Source organism: Stegostoma tigrinum, chromosome 32, assembly GCF_030684315.1.
Source record: "Stegostoma tigrinum isolate sSteTig4 chromosome 32, sSteTig4.hap1, whole genome shotgun sequence".
NCBI classification, from domain to species: Eukaryota; Metazoa; Chordata; class Chondrichthyes; order Orectolobiformes; family Stegostomatidae; genus Stegostoma; species Stegostoma tigrinum.
In genome coordinates, this window is record NC_081385.1 from 30,218,628 (window position 1) to 30,243,186 (window position 24,559).

General features: G+C 41.2%; 1 protein-coding gene across 2 annotated transcripts in view; it reads right to left on the reverse strand.

Moving 5' to 3' along the window:
* robo4 (roundabout, axon guidance receptor, homolog 4 (Drosophila)) overlaps nucleotides 1-24,559 on the reverse strand; it is a 157,701-nt gene that overhangs the window by 110,635 nt on the left and 22,507 nt on the right. The window contains exons 1-2 of one of the 2 annotated variants that reach the window (XM_048562406.2): nucleotides 15,548-15,977; nucleotides 477-803 (exon numbers count right to left, since the gene is read on the reverse strand). In XM_048562406.2, the coding sequence (XP_048418363.2) occupies nucleotides 477-803; nucleotides 15,548-15,626 (406 nt within the window). In that variant the 5' untranslated portion in view covers nucleotides 15,627-15,977. Of the gene's footprint in view, nucleotides 1-476; nucleotides 804-15,547; nucleotides 15,978-24,559 lie in introns of those variants that run through there. The other variant, XM_048562405.2, reaches the window with a different exon arrangement.

Genomic DNA, 24,559 nt, shown 5'->3' on the forward strand with positions numbered 1-24,559 from the left:
AAAATGAAAGTATGAGCTGAGAAGAAACCTTCTAAACTGGAGAAAAGGCAAAAAAAGTCCAAAGATTTCACTGTTCTTGCACACTGCTTAAAATTGTGCCATTTATGCCTCTCAGTATAGCTACAGATTTTCAACACAAGGACTGAGCTGTTGACTGATTTCAATCCATTAAATAACTGGGTAAATTTAAGGGAGGAACAATTAATTTAACATTTTTGAAAAAAGGGTCTTGTGGACCAGAAGGTTCTAATCCCAGCTATCCCAGAGGTACATTATAACATGTCTCCATGGCTTGATTAAAGATAAATAGTGATGCGCTAAGTTGTCATTGGGGAGGGGTATGGTTTGAGCTGTATGGCTGTTTAGTCAATAAATTCGATCTAAAGGAAAAAGTGTCTGCAGTTCTTGCGATCCATTTAAGGGATCCCAATTTGCCAAATGTAAAAAAATGCAAAGTGAAGAAGCAGATCACTCACATGCCACATAAAGTGATGCATTCTTGCTTACGACATATCCCAGGTGGTTGTGTGCCACACACGTGTATATGCCCTCATCAGATTTCCCTTTGCGTCCCTGGTTTAACTGATAGAAGAAGAGAGAGCCGTGTGGCAGGAGAGTACGATGGGACTGAGGGTCATCCTTGATGGTCTCCACCCGTTCACCATTCCTGTACCATTCGATGACAGGTGGGGGCTTTCCTTCTGCCCGACAGTTCAAGGTAGCAGGCTCTCCCTTGCAGACAGCCAGGTCAGTTGGATGTTCAATTATCAGAGGTGGGGATTCATCAAGTCGGAGTCTGGAACCTAACGAACAAATTTCCATTATTAGAATAGTTGAAGTACAACTGCCTCAAAACTGGATTAGTTCATTCATGAGTCTTAAAATTACAAAAGACTGTTCCTACCAGGTTTGGCAACATAGTGGTAATTGGTTTGATAGAAATAAAAGGAAAACGTGTTTGAATCCCTCTTCCGTTGGACAGAAGACACAAAAGCTTAAACACACATATCAAAAAATTCAAAAACAGCTTCTTCCCAGCTGTTATACTTTGGAATGGACATCTCCACTTCAAAATTTAATGTCGATCTCACTCTTTGTGCACCTTCTCTGTAGTCATAATATTGTATTCTTCATTCTGTTCTATTACCCTAATGCACTTTGGTATGATCTGCCTGTACTGCATGCAAAGCAAAACTTTTCACTGTACCTAGGTACATGTGACAATAATAAATCAAATCAAAAAGATTGAGAAATTAATTCAATTTCAACTTCTAAAAATATCAGTAAAATGGCCCTGAAGCGGTCAGGAAGACTCAATTCGCTTGTTACTGCACTTAGATTGAAACATAGAAGATAGGTGCTAGAGGAGGCCATTCAGCCTTCGAGCTTGCTCTGCCATTCTTCACAATCATGACATCATCCAACTCAAGAGCCTAATCCGGCTTTCTCCCCATAACCTCCGATTCCATTCACTCCAAGTGCTATATCTAGTCACCTCTTGAATACATTCAATGTTTTGGCATCAACTGTTTTCTGTGGTAATGAATTCCAAAGGTTCACCACTCTTTGCTTGCCTCATACTGTGACCCCCGGTTCTGGACACACCCACCATAGAACAAAACTTCACTTATTATAATTCTCATTGTTAGTGGTCACTGGCATGAATTCAATCTATTTGAAAATCTCAGAGACTTATTTAACAGTGCAGATTGCAAACTGCAGTTACAGGTAACTGTGTAGATGTTGTTAATCTACTTGTTCAGATATGTAATGACACACCTCAGGTGGAACTTGAACCTGGATCTTCTTGTTGAGAGGTGGAGGGACACTGCCACTGCATTGGAGCAGGCGCAAAGGAGATTCGCCAGGATGTTGCCTGGAATAGAGTATTTCAGGTTTGAAGAGAGACTAGATAAGCTGGGGTTGTTTTTGTTGGAGCAGAGACGCTTGCGGGAGGATGACCTGATAGAGGTGTATAAGATTATGAGGGGTATGGGCAGACGGGATAGAAAGCAGCTATTACCCTTAGTTTAAGCGTCAATAGCAAGGGGGCATAATTTTAATGTAAAAGCAGGAGGTTTCGAAAGGATTTGAGGGTAAATATTTTCACCCAGAGGGTGGTCAGGGTTTGGAATCCATGGCCTGGGAATGTGGTAGAAGCAATAAACCTCACAACATTTAAAAAGTACTTGGATAACCACTCAAAGTGTCACAACATACGAGGCAGTGGGCCTAGTATGGGAAAGTGAGACTAGTGTAGGCATTACAGCACTTTTGGCACTCTGGACCTAATATATAATTCTATGCACCACAAGAACCCCCAGATAACAGTGTTGCAATCTGCTTCCAAAGTACTCCTGCTGGATGGCACTTGGCAGCTAGTCATGTACTTTCAATCCGAAACTTATCAGATTCATTTCTTAAAGCAACAGCACTCTTAAAGCAGTAAGACTGCAGATGTGACTTCAGTCCCATACCATATGGGTTTGCTCTAAAGTGACCATGGAAGCCTCTTAGTTTAGGGGCAGGCAATAAATAGCTTGCCAGAAAACATGCCACGATTTATTTTTTAAACAAAGATGTTGACTGGCGTTGGCCTTCCATTTTCAAGCCTCCAGAATCAGTCCAGTACCTCAGGGAAATGGATATCCTCATGCACAGTCCTGAGCTCCACAATTTCAAGGACATCACAGAAGAGTACTGGACTGTGCTGTCTAACACAGGGGCATCCCCTCCCATACAAAGCCATAACAGCACCTTCTTTACCGTTAGTATCTGCAACCCAATGAGTAAGCTGAAACCAGCCAACTCATCTCAAATCTTCCAGCCTGTGTGGGCTTTGTGTGAAGTCTTTTTCTGGAGAACCTCAAACAATTTTATCTTCACCGCTTTCTGCGGGCATCAATAATGTATCTTTTGCATGACATTTTTGATAAATTAGTTTTCACTTTTCTCCACGCCACCTGACCCTCTGGCATTCAGCACCTTACACCCACCCTACAAGGGACTGCTTGAGTTAACAGTGAAAATAAGCTTTTATTCGCACCTAAAATATTTTCCTAAACAACGTGTTTGGCGATGCTGTCACACACCTCAGGAGCAGGTGGGTCTTGAACCCAGGTCTCCTGTCTTAAGTCAGAAATTACACCACAGCAAGTTATAGTCCAATAGGTTTATTTGAAATCACAAGCCTTTCGAGTGCTGCTCCTTCATTAGGTGAAGTCACCTGCCCTGACAAAAGGTCAGTGCTACAAAAGCTGGTGATTTCAAATAAACCTGTTGGCCTACAAACTGGTGTCATGTAACTTCTACCTTTGTCCACTCCAGTCTAATACCAACACCTCCACATCCCATATTAAGCACCACAAAAGGCCTTACTTCTTTTGAACCTAAGCTGTATTGCATCTTATTTGGAGTGCCTGATATGTGAAGGGTTGGTTTCCTCTACATTTAATCGAGGAGGACTAGATGGAAATTGGTTGCCAAAAGCAGAAAGCGTTCCACCAGAAGGCCTGCTGTCCCTTATATAGATGGACAGCAAATTCCTCTGGGTCACTGGGAATTTAAATCCAGCTCTTACTGAATTTAATTCATTCCGCAATTGTCTCAAACCCACCATGGGCCGACTTTAGCCTGTTGGTCACTGATGATGTTCTGATGTGGAAGGACTTAAGGGTTTTGGAACATGACCAATGTGTTGCCCAGCGCGCCTACGAGAGCAGGGACTGTGCTGTTGAATAAAAACTTTCCTGAGCAAGGCCACACTCAGACAAAAAGGATGACAAATATCCACATTGTTTCCCTCCCAGAGTTACCAAAACAGGAAACCTTTCTAAACTGTACACCACGTACGCGGAGATCTTGTTATTCTGATCATTTCTGCCCAAGGCCGGACATCATGCTCAATGCTGCCAAGTTCCAGTATGACTCACTGCAATGTCATGCTGCAACAGAGTCCTTTGTACTTAATATAATAACAAAAATCTTGACACATCTGCTCCAGGGGTATGTTTATTTTACACTGGGAAAGTGTTAAGAGATAATTCTGAGCTTCTACACAATGAAACTGTTAAGCTGCATCAGTTTACAAGAAAGTCATATTGACTCCCTCACTGGATAATTTATCAGCAAGGGGTTTTAAAATTGTAGAGTTAACCATGAGCATTCAATATAATCACCAGAACTGTATAGTGCAGGTCATCACAGTTGGGACTTCTCAATATTCCATCTGGAGTGGTGACCTGTTAGATCACCAACCACAGGAAGTGCTGGGTGGTGGTGCAAAAGAATCTGCAACTTCCTAAACCCTGCACAGGTATAAGATGGCAATACCTGGTGACATCCAACTTCACAAAAGCAGAGCAACATCGGAGTAAGCTGACCTCAGGACAACCAGCTGTAGTTGAATGAGTAATAAAGATTGCCAGGGCACCAAGGGATCTCCATGTATTGACATCCCTTACATCCACCCAAGAGATTAGCTGGAAACTCAGCTTGAGTTTTACTTGAAATATTGCTCTGATGAGAGAGCAGCACTCCTGCAGTAAAATGCTGGAGAACTTGCCTAGATTTTGGGGCTCATGTTTTGGGAGCAGGACTTGCATCCTTCACTTTTTGACTCAGAAACAAGAGTGTGATGAAACTGTTATAATTTATAAATTTGCATTGCAGAATTGATAGAATGACACACAGCTTTAAGTTTGATTTATATTTCTATGATGTTTGCATTAAGGCAAGACGATGGTTTTAGTTTCTCTTCAGATTTATTCTGTCAGTGATAATTGGAGGTGTCTGAAGTTTAATACATGCATTTTTGATTGCAGTACAGCTTTGGAATAAAGTTTGAAGCAAACAGATGAGTGCATTAGGGAATAAGGGTAGCTAACAAACACTACAGGAGCCCAATTATCACAGAAAGACAAAACAACCCAAGAGATCAGACAGTACGTTCATGTTGAGTTAGAGCAAAAATGTGCTGCCAGTTTAGCACCCTCCAAAACATCCAAGCTCATGAAAAGATACTCAAGTTGCTTAGAAGAGAACTCCAGAACTAGAATGGGTGGCACAGTGGCTCAGTGGTTAGCACTGCTGCCACCCAGTGCCAGGGGCCCAGGTTCAGTACTGGGGAAATGCTAGAGTCTGTTAAAAAAGACATGAAGCAGAACATTTGGAAAATATTAACAGTATTAGACAAATTGAGCATTGGTTCGTGAAAGGGAAACCAAGCTTAGTTAACCTTCTGGAGTTTTTCTGAGGATGTAACGGGTAGAATTGATATGGGTAAACCTTTTGTGGTGTACTTGGATTTCAAGGAGCCTTTTGATAAAGCCCCATGTAAGGGGCTAGTGGGCAAAATTGAAGCATGTGGGAATGGTATAATATATTGATGTGGATTGAGAATTGGTGACAGACTGGAAACAGACTGGGAATAAATGTGTCTATTTCCAGCTGGAAAGTGGTGTACCACAAGGATTGGTGCTTGGGCCCCAGCTATTCACGATCTATTTAAAAGGACTTGTATGCACTATTTCTAAGTTTCCTATTGTTACAAACTAGGTGCAATTGTGAGACTGGAAAAGCTTCAGTGCTGACAAAGGGTATCAGCCCAAAACAATGACTTACCTGCTTCTCAGATGTGGTCTGACCTGCTATGCTTTTCCAGCCTCACACCCATAGACTCTAGCTTCCTGCATCTGCAGTCTTTATTGTCTCAAGGTGCAATTGTGATTTGAGGGAAGAATGCAAGGGGACAGTTCGAGACGTGGTGCTCAGGAGGCAGGGGATGTTGAGGGCCAGCAGGCAGCAGGGAAGAGACCAGCTGCAGCCTCGTCAAACTCCACAATTGTGCAAGTAATTTTCACACGTTTACAATTTCGGTAACAATGTCCTCAAATCCTTCAGAAGGATCACTGCTGGTTAAGCTGTAAGCAGGCCTGAGTTTTCGTAAATAGAGCTGGTCTCATACTGATGGTGGGAAAATCTGGTTTTGCACAGCTAGCTTCAAACAGGTAGGTGGTATCTTTGTTTGCATTTACCAAGATGCTAATACCAGTTTCATGGACACATTTACCGATATGGTGGGCTCTGAACCACCTACCCAAAACAAAAGCCTTACTGAAAGCCTTGGCACCACCTCACATGTGAGTCACAGGCCTGGCACCATTGATTTTCTAGACTAAGTCTTTCTCAGGTTCTCCCACTCCATCAATGGAATTTCTAGCAGATGAAAGGTCTGGCTAAAAGGGGCCTCATTCTCTTCACTAATCCGGTGCTGACTTTTTTTGGAATTTCCTGTAGTTCTGAGACCAGCCTCAGACGTCCGGAACAAGAATGGCGATTGCGCCGCATCTCTGTTTATCAACGACTGTTTCCACATTCCGACACTTCACTGGAGGAAGGGGGATGTAGGTTAATGTGAAAATCAGACAGGAAATCAGAGAATGTAAGCTTGGAGCCCGTGGGCTGGCAAAAGAGCCAGTTCATTTTAAATAACAACGATCAAGATTTGTCAGAATTTCTGCTTTATTTTGCTAGGCTCTGAAAGAGTGTTTGTGTTCAGACATTGTCATTGGCGCCTTTGTATGGGAGGCTACACAAGGCGTTTATTCTGTATGTCACTGATGCCAAACTTTGCTCCTATGTAATGGGTGAATCTCTCATGGAAAGCTCCTGGCAAAAATATATTTAAAGCATGTCTGCAACAGGTTATCAGAGCAAAAGACATTGTTGCTTAAACCGTGGATTTTCTAACTCAGTGCCAGCATTCTTGTGTATCACATTCTCCTGGTGCCAGCAACAAGCGAATTATTGTTCTTTATCTTAGCTAAAGCAGTATTCATTGCCCCATCTCAATTATCCTATGGGAACCACTGCACAGACAAGGCAGACGTGAGAATTTCCCTTCCTTAATGGATATGAATGCTTGGAGCAGTTGGATATTCACAACAACCCACTTATTTCCATTGTTATTTTCCTTCCCTCGTGCCAGTCCAGAAGGTACCAAATCACTGAATTCAGGTTTGCAACTTGTCAAAGTGAGAGATTTGAACACCATCATTGCTAAGAGGCCATGCAGCACTTCTCCTGTTTGTTCAGCTCTACTTGCACAAGTACTGTTGTAAAAGCAAAAACAGACTCCTGCCAGTTGCAATTTCTCAACATGGATTATACCCGCATGGATAAAGGAAAACAATCAGGAATAGGAATCTCGACTAGCATTTCCTCCCAGTGCAAGGTACTGAAATTGCCTGGAGTTTCTCCAGCCATCCTGGCTGTGATCAGCTCAGACTAAGTGGCGTTATTTGGATTAACTTTGTGCTTTTCATAGGCAAGTCCCTCACATACAGCAGCTCCTTTTGTTCCGCTCTCTATGCCCATTTGTTTATTGCTACATATTTTCTGTTCTATAAGTAGAGCGTTTTGTTACTTTTTTCTCCCAGCTTTGTTTTTGAATGATGATCAAAGAGACTAAAGTGACTGTGGTTCAACAGAAGGCTGTTGAGCTTTGTTCCTTGTTTAGTTCGATCATGGTTGCTCTATGTCCCAGCTCTATTTACCCACAATGAGCAAAGAAATGTTATCTAGAACTGCAGTGGTTTTACTTTGAAGATGTAGACAGGCAGAGATAATGAAGCATCATTAATCTTACTTTACGTTGTGAGTTTTTTTTAAATCAATTTCTCATGTGATTCACTGGCATTTCTTAATTATTGTTAGCGAGTGAGGCTAAGGAGGAATCAAGGAGCAAGATGAGAGTTAGTGTAAGCTGGCTATATATGACAGAAAAGGCCTCCAAGGATCATCAGACCCATACTGTGTGTGAACAATTTCACATAGGCTTTAGCACAGATTGCACCTTCACTATAAAAGCCTGAAATCCTGGAATCCCCTCCCTAATCCTGTGCACCTCTCTTTCCTCTTATAAGATTTTTTGTGAAACCTTCCTCTTTTTGATGATCTTACAAAATATCTCCATACATGGCTCTGCCAATTTTTGTTTGAAAAACCTCTTATCATATGTCCTGAGATGTTTTGCTATGCCATATGAATACAAACTATTATTGTCAGGAGTAGCAGATGCCCCAATGAATGAAAATAACCCAATTGTGACTCCTGTAGCCAAGTGACAACATTACTTTCTGGTACTTTGTCCAAATTGGCACTTCCTGATTTGCAAGCCTCGACTGTGATTGCCCATTGGTCAAGTCTTATCAGATATCAATGCACACGTGTGTTCCACCAGGTGTTTCTGGCTAAGGTCAAGGATCAAAATATCAATTCATTTTCACATGTCTAGTCCAGGTCTGCAGCTTTATTACTGCTGATTGATACTCAGTTCCTTGGTAATCCATTTAGAAATCAGAATATATCTAAGGACTAATGGGACCGCCATATCCACTTACGTAGTGATCAATCAAGCATCCTCAGTATGTATCAACTATAAGGTGCAGAGCAGCAATTCACTAAGTTCCTTCAACAGCACTTTGCAAACATGAGACCTCTACCACCTAGTGAGGCACAGGCAGTAGATACATGAGGACACCAACATTTGGCAAATATCTCTCCTAGCCACACACCTTCCTGCCTTGGGAACTATATCGGCATTCCTTCACTGTCGCTGGGTCAAAATCGTGAAATTCCCTCCATAAGAATCTGCAACACATGGATGGCAGTGGTTTAAGATGGCAGCTCAGCACCGCCTTCTCAAGGGCAAAGAGGGATGGGCAATAAACGCTGGCCGCCCCGTGAAAGGATTTTAATAACTGTTTGCACGTGTACTTCTAACCTGTAGTCAGCAATTGCCATGCTAAGCTGCATTGTTAGCCTCACTGAGGACCAGGAACCAAACCTGACAACTCCCTGGACTGCAACACTTGATCACACACCAACTTGTGCTACATTTTGACTTTATTTAAGGTGTGGTAAATCTCAATCAAAAAGTGGTCTTCCTGAAAATGCAGAAGTACAATTGCCCAATCTGTGCTCCCTTAGTGGTTGGCATTACGAGATGTATGAAGTTATCAGTTGACCCCTTTTTGCCAATCACCACTTGGGATGGCTCAGCATTGCGTAAAGTTCCTGTGGCAAATTGAAGGGATTTTAATGGGGTAGATAATGGTGCAGACATAATGGGTTGAATGGCCTTCTGCGGCATGACAGTCCTGTGTCAAGGTAGCCATGTCTGCATTACCATATTGGTAGCCATAAGCAGATCGACTTCCATTTGAAAATAAAATTAACATCTGCAAGCCTAACAAAATTGCCCTTATTTGAGCCCAGGAGTTTACAGACATAAATGTCATCCTAATAGCTTCTCTACGGCATCCAACACAAGAAAAATAGGTCAACTCAACCCACAAGACAGCTCAAAAAGCTATAGTGTCAAAAACCTGAGACCATTAAAGCTGGCTTTTCTTTAAGATCAAAGGTGTAAAATTAGATCCTGCTTTTCATGGGATCAAAGGGTCAGTCGGATGTTGGAAAGCAATACTAAGGCCTGATTCCTCATTTCATGCTCCTTGACTGAGGGCTGTGCCTGGCAAAATGATACATATGTCTAACTTTTGACCCACAGCTGATACATGAATTTCCGAAAAATGTACCAGAACAAAGTAACAGCTGTAAACACAAGCACCATTTCCAAGGGAGGAGCAGAAAAACGGGAGAATTAAAGCATTTCTGGAAGAACCATTAAAATGATTCTTTGGATTTAACGACAGTGTTCTATTTTGCAGTTCACTTCCCTTAACTAGCAATACCATTTTTCTATATGTTCTGTTCTCTCAACTCCTCCGACTAATCATGCCAAACACAGTTCACCTGTGTCAGCAGAGGCTCGGAATCGCTTTAGAATCAGAAGGTCAGGAAGTGAGTGAGGGTAAGTACAGCGGCTCAATGGGTTAGCATCGCTGGTCTGCAGCGCCAGGGACCAGCCTTGGGCAACCGTCTGCGCAGAGTTTGCACATTCTCCCCGTGCCTGAGAGGGTTTCCTGCAAGTGCTCCAGTTTCCTCCCACAGTCAAAAGATGTGCAGGTTAGATGGATTGAGCATGCTAAATTGTCCATAGTTTCCAGGGATATACAGGCTAGGTGCATTAGCCATGGGAAATGCAGGGTTACAAGAATGAAGCAGGATGTTCTTTGGAGAATCAGTGTGGACTCGATGGGCCAAATGGCCTGCTTCCACACTGTAAAGATTCTATGATTCTAAATCCCCCTCTAGGATCTTGAGAACAAACTATAGGCAAACATTTCAGTGTCGCACTGAGGGTGTGCTAAACTATTGGAGGTGTCTTCGCTCAGATTAAACAATAGCATCATTTACCTTCTTAGGTGGGCAAAAAGCATCTAATGACCGCACCATGTTGTAGAAGATTAGGGAAATTCTCCCTCATGTCCAAGCGAATAGATATCTCACAGCTAAGGCCAAAATGCAAATTCTCAGGTCATTACAATTTTGCTGTTTACAGCAGCTTGCTTTGTACACATTGACTACTGTGTTTCCTATATTATGACAGTCATCTTTGATTCATAAATAATACTTCATTGGCTGTAAAGTACATCCTGAAAGGTGCTATATGCATGCAAATCTCTTGTTTTTACAACCTATAGCACTCCCCCAAATGTCAGTTCATGACATTGAGTGTCTCTGGGGATATTGGATTGTGTGGGGAGTCACTATTTCAGTCACCCAATAACAATCACGGCAAGCATCTTTCCATCCAGGCTGATCTCAGATAACACAGGTACAACCCTGAGACTGAAAATGAGGTCTTCCTTGCCATTACACCCAAATCCCACACATGGCAGCATATTAATCAGCCAAACACAGTTAGTGGTTGCTTTTTAGTCTGAACTTGGTTCTTCCCCACAGCCTGTACAGATTGGTTCTTCTGCAAAGTTTGTACGGTAATAGCTGTTTACTCGTGCCACAGGCAAATTGTTTCCCAAGCGTGTGTGTAGCACTGCATTCCAAAACAGGACAGAAATCACAAGGCAACATTAAAACAACAATTACTCTCAAAGTGAGAAAGGTACAATCATAGTAATTCTGGAACTTGTGGTTAACATTGGATGACAAACAGGAAAAGCAGTCATAAGATAGATTTTAGGAGATTCACATAGCACATCTGAAAAGCATCAAGCAGTCACACTCCATATTGTTTGGTAATTGTAGAGGCCTTCTTAATGAGTCCTAATAATTGCGCTTAACCTCCTTAGAAATACTAATGGGATTGGCCTACATTTTAGGCTATTCATTTCTGCTTGTTGCAGTTAGCATCATGTTGCATTCAGATTATTTAGACACAACTGATGGTCCACAAAGGACAATCAAAGCTTTTCTCAGCGTGGCTAATCTTCGATAGACAAAATTTCCAGGCTAAGGCTCTGCAGTTTCTCCTTACGCCATGATGCTACTTAAAGAAAGTCACCACAGCACATACATATACACATATCCCTGCATCCCTTCCCTCTGAACAGCTGCATCACACCATCCCTTCATTATCATCCAACAGAATATTTCAGCATCAGGGTCTATCTTTATACTTCGGAGCATTTAACAAACAGATCTTAGTCAGCTCTTTGCTGTTTGTTTTGCCAGTTAGGTATTAATTAATTCTTGCTGACAGCCATTCCATAGCTCCATGAGAAAAATATTCATTTCTAATCGCCCATCTAAGATCTCTACCTCTATATTTAATACTCCTTGATCTGCAATTACACTGTAAGTTAAACAGTTTGCTTGATCCATATTAGCAGGACCAAGATCATGATCATTAAGTGGTCTTGTTGTTTACACGCCAGATAACGTAGACCCAGGTAATCAGGTTAAAGAACTCAGAGTTCTCAGTCCAAGTTGCAGTAGCAGCCAAAGTTGGCTCCAGTGCTGAAGTAATAGTGTAAAATTAATCAAGTTTCCTAAATTTCATTACCATTTACCATTCCACAATGTTAGCAAGAATAAAAATCCAGTATGAACTGCAATTCTCAAGCCAGCATATTACCATCCCTCTCCCTTGGGACAGTATTAGCAACTAAATAATTAATGATCCTGCGACAAAAATCTCTAATATGAATCTCAACTGTTTCCTGTTTAAGAAGCATCCTTTTTAAAGTAATTCAGGTTTTCCTGCATAGCTGGATGATTAATAACCTCTTCAAAGCAGTTGCAGTCCCTTCCCTCTCCTTCCTCTCCCGTTGGTGTCCATCACATCCGTTCTTGTTAAACTGCTTAGACAAGTCCTCTTGCAGTCAAGGAGAGACCCAGAACTTATTATCAATGCAATCTGTACTGAAAATGAAAAATGCTGGAGATTACAGCAGCTCAGGCAGTATGCCATGAGAGACAGCAAGCTGACACTTCGAGTCTAGATGACTCTTCATCATCTGAATGTCTCCCCACTGCAACTGAGATGGTACTGTGTATGGAACTGTGCTTTCCATTGGCCATGTTTCCGTAGCAACAGAGCTGGCTTCTACAAAGAATCATTCTCTGGCCTTGAATGAAGACTTGTCATGTGTATCATCACCATGAATGTTAATGCATGTTAGATTTTACAAGCAATTTATTGAATGAAATAGAATGAGTGTCCTCTAACTTGATCCTGCCTTCTTTGATTTTGCACCAAGAATCCTTGCCAAGTGTCCCATGAAAGTCTGTATCACCATCTGAGTGAACCAAAAGTTCAGTAAGTTGAATGGATGAACATGAAAATAAGGCCCAGGTTGTATCTTACACAGCACCTGACCTCAGCACACAGTAGGACCAATCAAACGTGCAGGAGAGGTCAGGCCTGTGCTGCCATTCAGTAAGATCATTGTTGATCTCACTGTGACCTTAGTCTTTTGTTCACCAAAGATCTATCCAGTTTTACTTTAAAAATGTTCATTGACTATGTGTCCACCACTATCTGTGGAACAGAGTTCAACGGATTCATGACCCCCTGAGAGCAAAAAGTTCTCATTTCCAGTTTCAGTGGGAAACCCCTGATATTTAAGCAGCATCCCCAAATTCTAATAAATCCAACCACTGGCATCTCATTTAAAACTACCGATCACAATTGAAAACTATGCAAATAAAAGGCCTATATGCAATGAACTAGATACAGACACCAAGGTTTCGCTGATGCACTAAGTTATTAAGCTAATGCCACATTTCTGCTTGATAGCTGTAAAACGAACTATGGCACACTTCAGAGAAGAGTAGAGAGTTTTTCCAACGTCCTGGGTGGATCTAACAAATTACCTGGTTGTACTGATACCATGTTCCTGGTATAAAATGGTTATTTCATTTGCTTACAGTGTGCTTCAGAATTCATTGCATATATCACTGAGATAATCAGAGACTTTGATAGGGAGGTGTACTAATTGTGGCATGATACAGCACAGCAAGGGGCCATTCTGGCCCTGCTGGTCTTTCTAGCAACATGGATGTCTTTCTTTGCATTTATCGAGTTCCCTTCTGAAAGCTACTATTGGATCTAATTCCATTTGACAACATGCCAACGAAATATTTTGAGTCGCATACTTTAGAAGTCCAGTCACTATTATAAACTCAATACCAATCAGATAAATGTCTATTTGGAGTCATTGACAACATAGAAGGAGGCCATTCAGCTCATTAGTGTGCCTTTACTCTGCTTTCTTTGAGAGTTCTGCATTCTTCCAATTCTGGCCTCTTGTACACCCCAATTTTCATTCTTCCAATTGCCAGCTATATTTTCAACTGCCCCAGCCATATTGTCTGGGATTTCCTTCCAAAACAGCTCTCCATGTCTCTTTTCCTGTAATGCAATCCCTAAAACCTACTTCTCTGCCTGATTCATTCTTAATACTAATGTTGCCTTTTTCAGCTTAGCTTCAAGGTTTGGAGTGTGTTTCATTGGGTGCTACATAATGTCATAGTTACTCATGAAAAGACGAACAGGCTCAACATCTTTGATCATTCTCCACCAGGACTGTGTAGGGAGGGGTGTGGGGTCTACCTAGCCACTCTTTTCACTTTCCAGATTGTGCTGGGGTAAATTTTTGCAACCTACTGCCAAAACAAGTGAGAGACCTGAGGTCTGAGAGGTCAAATCCTTCCTATGCATTTAGACACTGTGCTACTAGAACCAAGCCAGCTACAGAACACGAAAGTAATGGGACTCCACCTTATAGAGATCAGAGGAAAATATGAATTCATAAGGTTGCTAACAAATAGTATAGAGGGGGCGATTAAAGAAGGTGCTGCAATTAAATTCTGACTGAACGTGTAACTAGTTTCAAAAAGTGCAAAGGAAATTCAACAAAATAACGTTCTTTTTGAAATGTAAATTGACTTAATTACAGAGATAGCAGGTTTGTTTGGGCTCCTGTTCGCGTCTGTATGCGTGTGTTTGGAATTTGTTGTGTCGGGATGATCATTTTGAAACAGAAGCTGATTCAAGCGGACCTGTTACACCGGCCATGCCCTTTCATAAAGTTCTGTGGCTAGACGCTATTGTAGTTACGAATCAAAGGCGCACAATGCACATCTTCCAAACTATCCCACCCTCATCACAATGATTTGCAGCTTAAGGCGCTTTTCCAGCAGCTTCACAGCAATATTTATGAAATCCGAGATTTGTTGACACGGACTAGATTTGTGTATGCGTGTGTCTGGACAACTTTTATCTCACCCAGTGAACCAACCCTTTAAAAAGCAGACTGCGGAATAGAGGCGGGGGAGTGGGTGGGGCAGAGACAGACCTACAGCAGATTGATCGTGTTAAAAGGGCAGGTTCATCTCTGTGCAAATGAATTCCCATTGTTTCTTAAATTCACATCCTGACGCTAAATGAGTTCATGGTTCTAGTTCCCTGTCAAACTGAAGATTTTTAAAGATGAATGTCTTTTTTTAAATGAAAATTATGAACAAAACTAAATCGCTGACAATAAACATGAGTTGGATTTCTAAAATACAACAATAATTTACGTGGAGCCCAGCTAGAATGAGATGCAGTTTGTAAATTTGTTAACATTATAACGTTAAATGAGTATCATTTGACACAAATAGCAAGGGAAAGCATTATAACATTTGCATATATAGATTTAAAATGTGTTTTTCTTATGTAACCTGAATATATAGAGTCACACAGATCTGCAGCACAAAGGTGCTTCGGCCCATCGGTCAAAAACAACCATCTAATTATTGTAAATAAAAACCGAAAGAGCTGCGGATGCTGTAAATCAGGAACAAAAACAGAAATTGCTGGAAAAGCTCAGCAGGTCTGGCAGCATCTGCGGAGAGAAATCAGACTTAACCTTTCGGGTCGAGTGGCCGTTCTCCGGAATTCTTAATTCTTTCAGATCTCCTTCCTAATTATTCTAATCCAATTTCCCAGCACTTGACCCATAGCCTTCTGTATATAGCAACTGCACATCTAAATATTTCAAACAAAAAGAGTTGCTTGTTTTGTTTTAAAGCTCCCAGGAGTTTATCTAACTTCGAAACGCGTCTGAAATGGCAGTAACTATGTCACTTCAGAGGTGAAAGTTAGAACAAAGTTTGCAAACATTCCTCTCACCTTCCAGGGAAATTAAAAGTTTCCAGAACAACAGGACTTTGAGGTGAAGCGTTGCCCTGAGTTCCATCCGCTCTTGCATCCGAGAAACACAGGTTCCACAGTTTGTCCTACCTTCGGTAGAATTATAGCTGCAAACCCAGCAAAGAACAAACTTGCACGGACTCCCTCTGACCGTTTGCCACAAGCCTCTCAAAAGCTGCAGTGCTGCCTCTAGCCTGCCTGCATCCTTTCCTCAGCCTCGACTCTGTTTAAATCCCGCTTCCTGCTTTGGCTATGGTTTATTTGAAGTGCCTGAGAACCTCAGCTCTGTGATCTGCCTGGTTGTATTCGCCTCCCCCACGTTATCCTCCACTTTGGATAGAATGGACCGAAATGCTGAGCCTTGCATCCGCAGACTCTTACCTTCACTACCCTCATTTCCTCACTCCCCTCTCATTTCACTCTCACATGCTTGCGGGTGACAGTATTCATAACAAGTCAATGGTAGCATTCAGCTTTTGTTATAGATACAGTTCCAACAAAGGAGGGAGGGTTGAGCAAGTAACCTATTCTAACATTGAAGGGCAGTACTGAGGGCCAGGAGAATGTATCGCCTGGCAATAGGGTCAAATTCAGTAAGTGGGTAAAAGGAGATTTCTATGTTCAGTGAAAAAGAACAGTTGCCTACCCAGCAACATACTGATGGCAGCACTTCAATAAGGCAGCTCACTATCATCTTCTGGAGGGCAATTAGGGATGGGCAATAAATGCTTGTCCAGCCAGCAATATCTGCATCCTATATTGTTTGTGACTCAGAGTAGAATGGTAGAGAATAAGGTGCAAAGTAATTACAGGTTCTTATTACACTTAAAGAAAATAGTACCTCAGGAGGGTCATCCGCTGTTCAAGAGCACATATCACCATCAGCACCTACTACTTACCGTCTCTAACCTAAACAAGCAGCTTTACCATAGACGGTGAACTAAAGGCACTTTCAGGTCTGACAAATCTAACCAAAGATAATTGGTTCAGATTACAGACGCTGCACTGGGAATACCAGGCTGCATCAACGCATTGCAAAGCCCTGAAAAGGTGACTCTGGCAAACAGTGACATTTTCATTACATCAAGATTGCCATGCAAGGGCAAGTTGCTGTTGTACCTAATACCATGTGAAGCTCCCACCCTACGTGTTCACACTCCTCAATGCTCTGAGCTTTAGATTTTGAGCACCAGCTCAGCAAATCCATGGATGTGCAGTGGTATGGCAAATGTAAACGGGGAGAGCAGTAGAGAGAGATCAGTCACTCCCCATCAATGTCAGGAGTCATTTGTCATTTATATGATAGGTCCCAGTTGCACTCTGCACTAGGCATTTGTAGGAAGGATATCTTCCCATTGGTAACCAATTTAAACACTGAATATTGCTGAAATAAAACACACTCCTGAACTTTTTCCTTCTTGTATGTATCGGGGCAAACACAAGAACTCCAAATTTGAAATGGTCCCAACAATTTATAAGAGAAAAAAATACTGATTAGTTGGCAAATTAACTTCAGTGGGCCTACTGATTGGACATACTGGACAATCTTGAGTGTGCTAAGAGCTACAGTGACAATCATAAAATTATAATGTGGCTCTTTTCACTTGCTAGAAGCAACATACATTCATTTCAGAAGCCCATTCCTTGCAAACAAAAGGAATATGTTCAATTCTAATGCCATTTTTTGAATTTTTTGGAAATGAGGGAAGCCCAACTGCTAACTCCCATAGCCTGCTGTTGCTTTTGCCATGTCAAAAGCTTGGACAATCAGAGCCAACATTCCAACCAATCAATAATCTTACAGTCCCAACGCTCTGGAAGCAGGCCATTTGGCTCATCAAGGCCACAAAATCCCTCTGAAGATCATCCACCCAGCCCCATCTCCCTCACCCAAATCCTGTATCCCTGCTTTTCTGATCGCTACTCTACCTACTCTGCAATCCCCCGACACTATGGACAATTCAGCATGGCCAAACCGCATAACCTGCACATCTTTGGACTATGCGAGGAAACTGGAGCACCCTGGGGGAAACTCATCGAGACATAGGGAGATTATGCAAATTCTATACAGATAAGCACCTGAGGGTGGAATCAAACCCAGGTCCCTGGTGCTGTAAGACTGCAGTTCTAACCACTGCCCTGCCATACTGCCCTCAACTGGGAGGCTGTGACATAGTGGTGATTTCACCGGGCTAGTAATCCAGAACCCCTGGCAATTGTTCTGGTGATGTAGGTTCAAGTCTCACCATAACTGATGGTTAAATTTAAATAAATAAAAATTTGGAATTAAAGGAAGCTGACCTAATGGCAACCACATGAAAACCCATCATGTTTACTTTAGGAAAAGAAATCTGCATCCTCGTGTAGTCTGGCCTACAAGTGAGTCTGGACCCACTGCAATGTGGTGCAGTGGCTACAACAGCTTCACATAAGGCACCAACACCAAAAACAACAACCCACATGAACACCTGATAATCATTTTATATGTGATACTTTTGGCAGATGCTGCTTTTCATGGATTGGTCTCTTGAGCCATTAGCAAAAGTATGAAGCTGCCCCACTAAGAGCAGCTGGATTTGCCTCATGTCCACTATACGACTGGTAATTATAAGGAACGATGTTGCTGAGGGCAGCCCTAATTTGGTGCCTGGAGATATCGAAACCCTTTTGAGGAGGTGTTATTGTACCTAAAGCAACAAAGTAGACATTTCCAGTCTCAGCCTGATTGACCTTTTTGGATTATCACTATAATGTCAGTCTCAAGTGATAAAATTCATCACTCTTGACCTTTCAACATCTATGCTATCTGCAGCGTTGTCTGGCATAGGATTTTGCTTATTGTATTGGCACCATTTTATCTACCTATTCAACAATGGTGGCATATTCATTGCACTGGGAACAAGGCCAAGACAACCAGTTCAATCCTAAAAGAGAACTTGCTCAGAACGAACCCAAATTGGTTCAAAGATCAAAAATGACCAGTTCAACCTCTACTGATTATGTTTAAAACCACTAGGGAGCCAAGTTGAAGTTGGCCAAGGTTTAAAATATTTCAATCACACTTGCCTAGTAAGGATTTTAAAAGAGAAAATAACAGAAGCCATGGGATGTAAAAGCATGGGAGGAAGAAATTTGGAAACAAGAACATGAGATTAATCACTAATAAGTAGCGGCAACTTGTCCAGGAGGAAATAAAGTTTCTGTAAAAGTGAGTAATTCGCTAAACTGGGAGTGAAGCAAGACAATTAACCCCTCCGCAGCAAAGACAATAAAGCAGTTTGTTAGAAATGGCTGAGATGTCAGTGGGGGCACACTTTGGGACAAGTGATCCACATTTCTATTAGTTTTAAAATAGTTAAGGAAGAGGATAGTCCTGATCTAAAAATTAAAGTTCTAAATTGAAGTAAGGTCAATTTTGATGGTATCAGGCAAGATCTTTGAAAAGCTGATTTGGGAGACTGTTTGCAGGAAAAGGGACAAACAGAAAAGAGGACACCTTCAAAAATCACACAATGAGAGGTCAAAGATCTGTACCTGTTAGGGTGAAGGGCAAAACTGGTAGGTGGAGGGAATACTGGTTGATTAGAGAACTTGAGGCTCTGGTCAAGAATATGAAGGAAGCCTATTTCACGTATTAACAGCTGGGATCAGGTAAATACCTAGAGGAGTATAAGGGCAATAGGAGTGTAATTAAGAGGAAAGTAAAGAGTGCTAAAGGGAGACATGCGATAGCTTTGACAAGTAGAGTTAAAAAGAAGCCAAAAATAATTTACATTTGCATTAAAAGGCAAAAGAGTAACCAGGAAGAGACTAGGGCCCCTTAAAGATCAATGAGGCACTCAAGATGTGGAACCATAGGATATGGGTGAGATACTAAATGAACGTTTCACTTCGGTATTTACTGTGAAGGACATGAAAGCTAGGGGACTTGTGGAAATAAATAGTGTTATCATGAAAAATGCCTATGTTACAGAAGAGGAGATGCAAGAGGTCTTAGAACACATAAAATTAGATACACCCCCAAGACCTGATCAAATGTATCCCAAAACTTTGTGGGAAGCTAGGGAAGAGATTGTTGAGGCCCTTGCTGAGATATTTGTACCATCGACAGCCACGGGTGAGGTACCAGAGCATTGGGAGACTGGCTAATGTGGTGTCACCATTTAAGAAGGGTGGTAAGGAAGAGCCAGGGAACTATAGACAGGTGAGCCTGACATCAGTTGGGGGGTAAGCTATTGGAGGAAATCCTAAAAATAGGGTTTACAGGCATTTGGAAAGGCAAGGAATAATTAGGAGCAGTCAAGATGGCTTTGTACGTGGAAAATTGCATCTCACTAGCCTGATTGAGTTGTTTGAGGAGACGATTAAAAAAAATTGATAAAGACACAGTGGTAGGCATTGCCTATATGGGCTTCAGCAAGGTATTCAGCAGGGTTCCACATTATAGACTGGTTAGCAAGATACGACCACATAGAAACCAGTGGGGTGCTAGCCAACTGGATACAAAATCTGCTTGAAGGTAGGAGGCAAACGGTGGTGGTAGAGGGCTCTTTTTAGGATTGGAGGTTTATGAGCAGAGGTGTACCACAAGGATTGCTGCTGGGTCCACTGCTTTTTGTTATTTATGTAAATGATTCCAATGTGAATATAGGAGGTATGGTTAGTAAGTTTGCAGAAAACACCAAAATTGGTGGTGTAGTGTACCGCGAAAAAGGTTATCTCAGAGTACAACATGACCTTGATCAGATGTGGTGATGAGCAGAGGAGGGATAGAAGGAATTTAATTTAGATAACTGTGAGGTGTTGCAGTTTGGTAAGGCAAACCAGGACAGTAGCTAAACAGTCAATGGTAGGATACTGGGGAGTTTTGCCAAACAAAGGGACCTAGTGGTGCAGGTGCAAGGTTCCTTGAAAGTGGAATCACAGATAGGCACGATAGTGAAGAAGGCATTTGGTATGCTTGCCTTTATTGTCAGTAAATTGAGTAAAGGAGTTGGGAAGTCATGATACAGCTTCAGAGGGCTTTAGTGAGGCCACTTTTGAAATACTGCAACCAAATCTGGTCTCCCCGCTGTAGGAACAATATTATTAAACTCAAAATGTTTCAGAAAAGATTCACAAGGATGTTGCTGGGATTGGAGGGATTGAGCTATAGGTAGAGGCTGAATGGGCTGGCACTATTTTCCCTGGAGCGTAGGAGGCAGAGGGGTGATCTTATAGAGATTCTTAAATAATGGGGGACATGGAAAGGGTGAATAGCCAAGGTCTTTTTCCCAAGATATGAGAATCCTAAACTAGAGAGCCTACATTTAAGGTGAGAGGGGAAAGATTTAAAAGGAGCCTGGGGGGCAATTTTATTACACAGAGGGTAGTGCACATAATGAATGAGCTGCCAGAAGTGGTGGTGGAGGCTGGTACAATTACAACATTTAAAAGGCATCTGGATGGGTACATGAATAGGAGGGGTTTAGAGGGATATGGGCCAAATGCAGGCAAATAGGACTAGATCAATTTAGGATATCTAGTCGGTTCAGATGAATGGTAACGAAGGGTATGCTTCTGTGCTTTATGACCGTATGACTCTAAATTCCTTTGTAAAAATTTAAGAAGTAAAAGAAATGTAAAAGCAAGAGTAAATATCAGAGATGAAAGCTGTTGTGTGACAGTAGGGATGAGGTAAAATACCAACAAATTTTCTTTTGTATTGCATGTACTTTAATTTACTTCTTTAAAAATATCTTCTGAGTTATTTCGGTGTTCTACACTATCAGTGTTTTAACCTTTTGTAGTCTTGTCATGGCTATGACTTTTCTATAAGGATGTTGGTTTGAGTTTCTTTGATGAACATATACTGATTTATGTGAATTAAATGTTGTCTTTTCTCATTTGTGGATTGAAAGAGTTGTTTTTTCTGATATTGCAACTTCTTAATTTTGGATTTGAGAACTTAAATTAACAGACTGGGTGGCTGTTCAAATTATCAAAATCAAGGGTGATGTTTCTTTATGTGTGATACTACAGACATCCAGTTTATTATACTAACTTGTTAATCTTTATTTGCTGCAGAGAGTTAATCAATTCATAACAAGGAGCCAATATTTTAAGGCTAATGTGAGTAATTAGGCTTTATTGATTGAAATACCTTGACCAATTTAATTTCAGATTGCGTCCCTAAATAAATGAGATTTAAGAAACCTCTATGCTTTAATACAAAGTGTCTGGTCATGTGATTCCAGGTTTTAAGTCATGAAGTATTGCTTTATTTTGATTATAATTTGTGGCAAGGTGCTGCTTAAATGACCAGTAGCTTTTGTTTTGAAAGGTAAAGGTAAAGGTAACTTCAGAGAACTTCAAACGTACAGTTTAAACATATTAAAAGAAGATTTATTAGGAAATCATAAATTAGCTTGTTTAAAGCTACTATTGTGTTAAATGAGCTCTCATACATTTTTTTTACTAGCAAGGAATAGCCCTTTTCTTATTGCTGAGTGCTCTTTTATATGTATCAGCTTAAAATGATACTAAATTTTACAACACTGTGAAAATACTTTGATGTAAGTTATTTTGAGATGGAGAGTAATTGTTAGAGATAATAAATTATGATTAGTGAATCTGTTTATGAAAGAAATATGATTTTAAAATAATTAGAATTGTTAAAACTATGTTGAAGGAAGTGATCAGCGAGTATAGGTAGATTGTGTTCTTAAATTACTATGAATATTGGAGGAACTGTGTTTGAAATATTAATGTCTTGAATTTTAAAGCCAGAACAGGCCAAGAAAGACCACTTTTGAAAACCCTCCATGTCGCCTCTGTGCCTGAGATGGGAGATGTCAGATGATCTGAATATTTCTCAAACAAATGAAAATAAATAGCATGGAGTGGGTTGATATTTATCAACTTGACAGGTTGGTTAGCAAATTAGAAATGTTTGGGATTGATGGGTGCTTGGTAGCATAGATTAAAAGTTGGCTAAAATATAGGAAACAGAGGGTAGGTATATATGAGCATTTCTCAGACAGGAGATGAATTGAAAGTGGTGTTCCCCAGTGATCAGTTTTGCTTTCTATTATTTTCTGATTTATGCAAGTGATTTGGAGAGAGGTGTTGAGAGCAAAATCTCTAACTTTACAGATGATGCTAAGCTATGAAGAACAGTGAATTTTGAGGTTAATATTTAACGACTTTGGAGGAACACTGAAAAGTTGGCCAAATGAGAAGACATTTGGCAGAAGAATTTCAATGCAGAGAAATGTGAGGTAATACATTTTCGAAAGGAGAAACATGAAGACACAATGCAGGTTCAATGGTACAACTTTGAGGGGAGTACAGGAGCAGAGAGACCCTAGGGTTTGTGTGCATGATTCTATGAAGGGTGGCCACATAAGTTGAAACAATTGTTAAGAAAGCTTACAGGATCCTTGGTTTTATAAACAGAGGCATAGAATATCAAAACAAAGAAATGATACTATACCTTTACAAATCATTGGTCAGGATACATTTGGAGTATTGCAATCAGTTCTGAGCACCTTATTTAAGGAAGGATGTTAAAGCCTTGGAGAGAGATCAAAGGAGATTTACCAGGAGATACCAGGAATAAGGGATTTTAGATACAAGGAAAGATTAGAGAAATTGGGCTTATTCTCCCTGAAGCAGAGAAGATTAAGAGATAGTGTGATTGAGGTGTTCAAAATTATGAACAATTTTGACAGGGTAATGAAGAATGTTTTGTTTCCATCAGCTGGTATGTGAGTAATTAGGGGTCATTGTTGAAGACAGTCAGCAAGAGTGCTGAGAATGAGATGAGGAGAAACTTCTTTACTTTAGAGAGTTTTTAGAATTTGGAAAATGCTGCCTCGGCAGTTGACTAGATATCCTAAGTTGATCTAGTCCCATTTGCCAGCGTTTGGCCCATATCCCTCTAAACCCCTCCTATTCATTGACCCATCCAGATGCCTTTTAAATGTTGTAATTGTACCAGACTCCACCACCACTTCTGGAAGGCTCCAAAGAGTGCTAGATAATATTTAAAAGTGATTAATTTAGAAGGCTATGAAGTTAGGACCAGAGAAGGGGATGAGCTAGGTAGCTCTTTTGGGAGCTGGTTCAGACACAGTTGGTCAAATGGCCTCCTTCTGGCCTGTAATATTCTATGAATCTATCTGTCAGAATTAGCCACTCCACCAAACACTTTACAATTCTAGTGAGGCAGCTTTAAGTTGAAAAAATTAACATTCATGAAGTGAAGTAATAGTTTGAACAGTGACTACAAATTAAAGGGCAAAATGCTGAAGAAAACTGGGAATCTTTGCAACATCTGAACATCATGGTGGGAAATTTTAGAAAATACAGCAAGATTCAAAAAATTAGATTTCTCATGCTGAGAAAAAAAGAGACGACTTCCTTAGACTTTCAATTACTAGATTAGAATGGTAAGAAAAGAGGATACTATTTAAGATAATAAAATGTGAGGCTGGATGAACACAGCAGGCTCAGCAGCATCTCAGGAGCACAAAAGCTGACGTTTCGGGCCTAGACCCTTCATCAGAGAGGGAGATGGGGTGAGGGTTCTGGAATAAATAGGGAGAGAGGGGGAGGCGGGCCGAAGATAGAGAGAAAAGAAGATAGGTGGAGAGGAGAGTATAGGTGGGGAGGTAGGGAGGGGATAGGTCAGTCCAGGGAAGACGGACAGGTCAAGGAGGTGGGATGAGGTTGGTAGTAGGAGATGGAGGTGCGGCTTGGGGTGGGAGGAAGGGATGGGTGAGAGGAAGAACAGGTTAGGGAGGCAGAGACAGGTTGGACTGGTTTTGGGATGCAGTGGGTGGAGGGGGAAGAGCTGAGCTGGTTGTGTGGCCTCGTTTCTATGCAGGTTGCTATTCTTCTGGGTGCCAGTGGAAAATTAGATGGCGACAATTCCCAACTTGAAAGTCTGATCTCTTCCCAGAGTTTTCTGCAGCTTTCCAGAGTCTTCTCCAGACTTCTACGTAGACC